Below are 5,943 nucleotides of genomic sequence, written 5' to 3'. Positions count from 1 at the left end.
CACACACACACACACACACACACACACACACACACACGCCTCACCTCCCAACCCTGATCCGGTCCTGGGGTCTGAGCTACCAAGGAGTTGCCACCCTACTGTCCTCCCTGACCCAGGCCCTGCTCTGCCTAGACCATCCCGGGTCTAGTTCCACCCCTCTGATGACAGAGGGGACAGCAGTCACCATCAGGGCTCCGCCAATCCACCCCCCAACCCTGCTCTCTGACCTCCCTGCATGGGAGAAGGAACAGTAGGGACAGAGGGAGAACGAAGCCTGTGTCCTCTTGGGTCGCACAGGACAAGGAGCAGCAGCACCTGGTGGCCAAGATGGAGAAGCTGCAGGAGGAGGTAAGCTGAAGCCCTGCCCCCTCAGCGCCCCTCTGGTCTTCCCAGATCCAACCATGCTGCTCCAAAGGCCCGCAGCAGCCAGGCACCCAACACCCCAAGGCTGATGGCGAAGGAGCTGTATGACACACTGCAGAGCGTGTGAACCACTATAGCTGCTCCGAGTGTGAGGAATGGGGTCGGACTGCCAGGGTTCATGGTTCTGCCCTTGCTCGTAACTTCACTCCTCACCTACAAAAGTGGCCATAATGACAGTCTCCCTCCTGTGGTGATGTGAGATTATCCGCTGCTAGAGTCTGGGGCACAAGGCAGGACCCACAGCGCCCCTGTGGGTTTCCAAAGCTTGGGTCTTTCTTTCACTGAGCCGCTGGTGGTGTTTAGATGTCTTGCCGTGTGTTGTGTTTCTGTGTTGTGTTTTGTGGTGAGAAGAGCACTGACTTTGAAGTCAGACCACCCTGACCTCCGTTCCCATCACCAGCACTTACCTGGCAGGAGACCCTTAGGCAGGGCCTTCTCTCTGCCTGTTTTACTCAGCTCAACCGTGCCTGGTCGGTGGGTGGGAGCGACACGAAGCTCAGGACCCTCCATTTAGGGCACACAGGCTCTGCTCTGACTCAGGCCCCGTTCTGTCACACACAGACGTATCTTCTGGGTTCCTTCTGGATCAGCCTTCTCCTTAGAGGTTGACATGGGAGATCACTGCCCCCAAGGTGGCATTTCAGGTGCCAGGGACCTAGGAGTGCCCTAGGAGATGGCCCATCCTCCTGTACTCAACGTGTGCTCTCTGCTGTTCCATCAGAGAGATTGATGGTCCTCAACCCATCTGTTCCTCCACCTTCATCTCCCTGCAGGCTGGCGTCCGCTGAGAGCCCTGAGTCATAGCCGCACTGCCTCTGCGGAGAGTGCCCCTCGCCAGAGTCCGGGTTCCCCTTGCCTGCTGCCCTAGAACACTTTGGGGACAGTGGTACCTTACTAGGCTTCCCGGGGGTTCTGTGACTCAGAGCATCAAACGGAACTGGCCTGGCTCCCTGCTCTCCTGTGGCCTCACCAGCTCCAAAGTCAGGGCAGCATCATGAAGCTCCCCTCTCCGCATTCCCCCAGCCACCTGCCCCTCTGCCTCTCTGTCCTACACCAGCACGGTGGCCCTCCCGGGGATAATTCAAGTACTTCGCCACATGTGCCTCTGGTTCTTCCATGAGCTCTCCTGCTTGCATCAGGATGCTGGCTTCAGGTGGCTGTGCCTGGCCAGCCGCACAGATTGGGGTGTCGCTGCTGTTTCCAGAACTTCTCCAGCTGGCCCTCTGCTCACAGAGACCCCACAAACAGAAGGAAACAGTGCCCAGTCCCGTGACATCCCTGGTGATCGGGCCAGATCACACCCCTGTGCTCCATCGGGTTTTCACTGGCTGATTTTCGGCTGTCAATGGCCAGCTCTTTCTTCCAAACTCACCAGAGTAGGGAAGCGCCTCTGGAACCTGTTCGTCGTCATAGCAACACGCAAGCCTCCACTGGCTAACTTGTGCTGGCTGCGCACAGTGGGATTTGGCCTGGGAATCCGAATGGACCAGGCTCTCCCTTGTGAAAGGGACAAGAGAATTAGACCCCTGAACAGGGAAGGAGGGGGCTCCAAACAGGGTACAGCATTTTGTCCAGAGTGGCATCAGAGGTCCCGGGGTAATGCAGCCACGGATCTGTCAGGAACACGCCGCCCCCACCAAGGAACAGCGCTCTGAGGAGCTGGTAGCTTCTATCTGAAGGACCCTTGTTCGTTCAGCAAGAGGCTACGAAGGAGGCAGGCTCTGGGTTGCTGTGGCAACTGGCCAGCTTGCCCACAGTGACTGCAGGATCACAGACGGCTGCTCCAGCTTCCTGATCCATGTTCTCCACCAAAGCGGGGAGCCATGGGGAAGACAGGGCCTCCAAAACATGCCCCCCGCTTGCAGCTCACCCTTTTCACCAGAAGAGCAGCTTTTTCTAGTAGCTTCCACAACAGACTCATTTGCATCTCACCACCTGGAACTGACCTCTCAGCCTCACCTACTGGGAGGTCGGGGAACCTGACCCTGGTCTGCCTTAGCAGCGAGAGGTGGCGACTGAGTTGGGGGGCGGTGGGGGGGGGGCGGTACAAGTGGCTGGTAGATTGGCTCCCATGACTGCTAAGATGGAGAGTCTTGATTTGCCCCCAGGGTTGGGGCCTGGGCCCCAGCTGCCCTGAGAAGGTGAGAAGGGGTGTGGACTGAGGATAATGCCAGCTTTCTGTTGGCAGGAGAAGGATTAAGCAGGATGCCTGGCCCCTGCTTAGAAGCCCGCTCTGGGGCCAAGTGCAGGGAAGCAGTGCCTGGCAGGTCCTAGGCGCTCGATAAACCCAAGCTATTCTTGGTTCCCTTCGCTCCTTCCCCCACACCACCCCCACCCCCAGCAGCTGCCTACAGTGATTGGATAGAGTTCTCCAGTTACATTAGACTATGCTGGAGTGACAGCACTGGAGAGCCTGCGTTTGAGGCAGCCTTCCTTTTGGGAACCTGCCGAGGAGCAGGAGCAGGCTCCGCTTACTGCGGAAGAACGCCAGGCCAAGCAACTGAGTAACCAGGGTGCCTGCTGAGTGGCCCTGGAGCTGCCTGCAAATCCCCACCAGGTGGACAGATGTTGACACAGCATTCCTGGCCCGTCCTTCCTCCGTCCTTCACCTGGCCACCCAGCCCCGCTGAGACAGACGGAGGCAGGCAGAGCGGCTGATGGAGGACTTGGAGCCCAGCCCAGGCTGCTGGAGGGGAGGAGCTGGCCCCAGTGTCCCTGGGGCACCAGGTGGAAGGGTGCAGTGGCAGGGCATGCTCCTCAGCCTGCCCCATGCCCCCTAGGCAACCTCCTCACCAGGAACTTCAGTGCCATGTGTAGTTTCTGGGGCTCCACTGCAAATCCCACACTGGGATTGGGGCTACTCTGCTCTTAGAGCAATCCCTCTCTCCTCCTCCTCGAAGTCTCAGCCCAGCCCTGCCCCCCTGAACAGCCTGACCCCATGGCCCTCCATGTTCCACAGAGCCCAGGCCGGCCCCAGCAGAGCCTGCCTCACATGTGGTAACTCCGTGTCATAACTGCCACGGTCTCTGTGTCTTGCTCTCCATCACAATTAGTCTAGGATCTCTGGGGTGCAGACAAAGCTGTTTCTCTTCTTTGCCCACCTTCCTGCCAGGTCAGAATCTGGTTCAGAGACATCTGGCGGTTAGAGGCTGCTAGATGTGAAATCAGATTGGGGTATGCGTCTACTTACGCTCTCGACCTGTGCCTTTGACCTTGGCCAAGGGTTTTGAGCACTCTGCTCCTCAGTTCCCTCTCTACAATCGCGCATCAGAATAAAATAGAATGGCCAGGCAGGCATTGGATTCCTCCTGAGTGGCACAATGCGACAGGCGAGTGCTTTGGGCTGGCCGAATTTATACGGTCACCTGTGTAACCTGGAACAAGTTGCTTGCTCATAATGTCCAGGTCCGACGTTCCCTTCTTTTCAAGTGGAACATGGAAAATGAGCTACTGCGTGCAAAGCGCGCTAGATGTTAAACCAAAACTGAACCCATTGTCACCGAGTCCATTCCAACCCTTAGCAGCCATATAGACAGTGGAACTGCCCATAGGGTTTCCAAGGCCGACATCCCCCCTCCTCCTTTTTTTACGGAGTGTGTTACCTCCCTAGTTTTATTGTTCCCCTTAGAGACCTGTCTGTTATTTTTACTTATTGAGCCAGGTGGCCAAGGACCACCATCTTGGAGATGCCACCAGTCTCAGATTTTCCAACCAGTAAGCCTGATTCAACACTGCAGGCTTCAGTGTGGATTACAACCCCAATGTCAAGCAAACCCGAGTCCTCGCAACCAGACCCATAGGCATGAGCACGACAGACTGAGAAAACGTTGAAGTTGGCAAGGGTTTTGTGCATCTCCCATCCACGCCATGGGAGCAACCGTCAAGCACTCAAACGATGTGTCGGGCACATCTACTGCCCAAGACCTCTCTGAGATGTGGGAGAGCAAGGATGTCATGTGGAGGACTAATGTACATCTGACCCACACTGGATCCTTTCAGTTGCCTCATGTACATGCGCTTGGCAGAAGGACAGCCAGAAAGCTCCCTGAAATCGAGGAGGGCGAGGCTTTGTCTCAAGTGCTTTGGACATGTTATCAGGGAAGACCGGTCCCTGGAGAAGGACATCATGCTCGGCCTAGTGGAGGCCCAGTTAAAAAGAAGGAAGACTGGTCAACAAGGTAGATTGACACCCACTGTAGCTGCAACAAGGGGCTCACATAACAGGATTGTGAGGGTGGTGCGAGACCAGACAGGATTTGGTCTGGTTGTACATAGATAGGGTTGTTGTGATCGGATCCAGCTCAGCGGCACCTGACAACATCAAGCCTGATCTTGTGTAGGATGTTGTGTTTAGTGCCATGTTTTTCTCTCTATCTAGGAACCTCTATTGTGACCCCTTTCAAAGTGGTCGGTAGTGGTAGCTGGGCACCATCTAGTGCTTCTGGTCTCAGGGTTCTGAAGGATGATAGCCATGTGCATTCATCCATTGGCCTAAGGCAGCGGTTCTCAACCTGTGGGTCTTGACCCCTTTGGGAGTCAAACGACCCTTTCACAGGGGTCGCCCGATTCATCACAGTAGCAAAATGACAGTGATGAAGTAGCAACGAAAATAATTTTATGGTTGGGGTGGGAGAGGTCACCACCACATGAGGAACTAAATTGAAGGATCTCGGCATGAGGATTGTTGAGAGCCACTGGCCTAAGGCTTTCCATGCATCTTTGAGTTTCTTCACTCTTTTCTCCTCCAGACAGAGACCAGTAGTTGTATCTTGGCCACTCGTGGGCGTCTAAGGTCCTACAAGGCTGTGTTCCTCACAGAAGCAGGTGGCTGCATCTTTCTCAGCATGGCTGGAGGAGGATTTGAACTGCAGACCTCTCCGTGAGCAGTCAAGCCCTTCACCGCTAAGTACTGGCAGTGGTGGGTTGCTCATTGCATCCCCACAGCAGCCCCCTGAGGCTGGTCCACATGTTTGATCGCTGTGTGCAGACGAGAGGCCTGCACCCAGAAAGGAGGGCCCGGTCTTGCTCGAAGGACCTGCAGGACTCAATGGGCTATCGTGCATGTTGTTAGTTGCCACCAAGTCATATGCAACTCACAGCGACCCCCGTGTGACAGCCACTGAGGAGACCATCTGCTACTGTGGACACGTGTACTTCGTACAGCCTCATAAGCCCTAAGGAGCAGTTGTACTCTGCCCTGTAGGGTGACTTTGAGTCAGAATTGACTAGACCGCAGTGGGAAGGGGTGTGTGCTCGCTTGTTTGTTTTGTTTTTGTTTTGCTTGTTTGTTTTTTAAATCTCTGTTGCCAGCTCATTCTCCCACAGATCTGCTGAGTAGGTTCAAACTGCCAACCTCTGGGTTATTCGAGGAGGGCTTCGAGGCCCTGGCTCCTGAACAGTAGCGTCTTGCTGTGTGGAACCCGACCACCCTTCCTTCCTTCCTTCCAGAATGGGAAGTTACTGGCAGAGAGAGACGGAATGAAGAGGCGGACTGAGGAGTTGACCATAGAGAAGGAAGCC

General features: G+C 55.6%; 1 protein-coding gene across 1 annotated transcript in view; it reads left to right on the top strand.

Annotated features, from left to right (window-relative positions):
• The window catches only part of KASH5 (KASH domain containing 5), a 22,696-nt gene that overhangs the window by 7,614 nt on the left and 9,139 nt on the right, over window positions 1-5,943 (top strand). The window contains exons 8-9 of the mRNA XM_045292635.1: window positions 298-348; window positions 5,872-5,940. Coding sequence (XP_045148570.1) covers window positions 298-348; window positions 5,872-5,940 — 120 coding nt within the window. The remainder of the gene's footprint in view (window positions 1-297; window positions 349-5,871; window positions 5,941-5,943) is intronic.

This window comes from Echinops telfairi, unplaced genomic scaffold (genome assembly GCF_000313985.2).
Source record: "Echinops telfairi isolate 266 unplaced genomic scaffold, ASM31398v2 ScPeMD7_655;HRSCAF=1070, whole genome shotgun sequence".
Classification (NCBI taxonomy): Eukaryota; Metazoa; Chordata; class Mammalia; order Afrosoricida; family Tenrecidae; genus Echinops; species Echinops telfairi.
The sequence above is the reverse complement of the archived record's forward strand: the minus strand, read 5'-3'. Positions and strand labels throughout refer to the sequence as shown.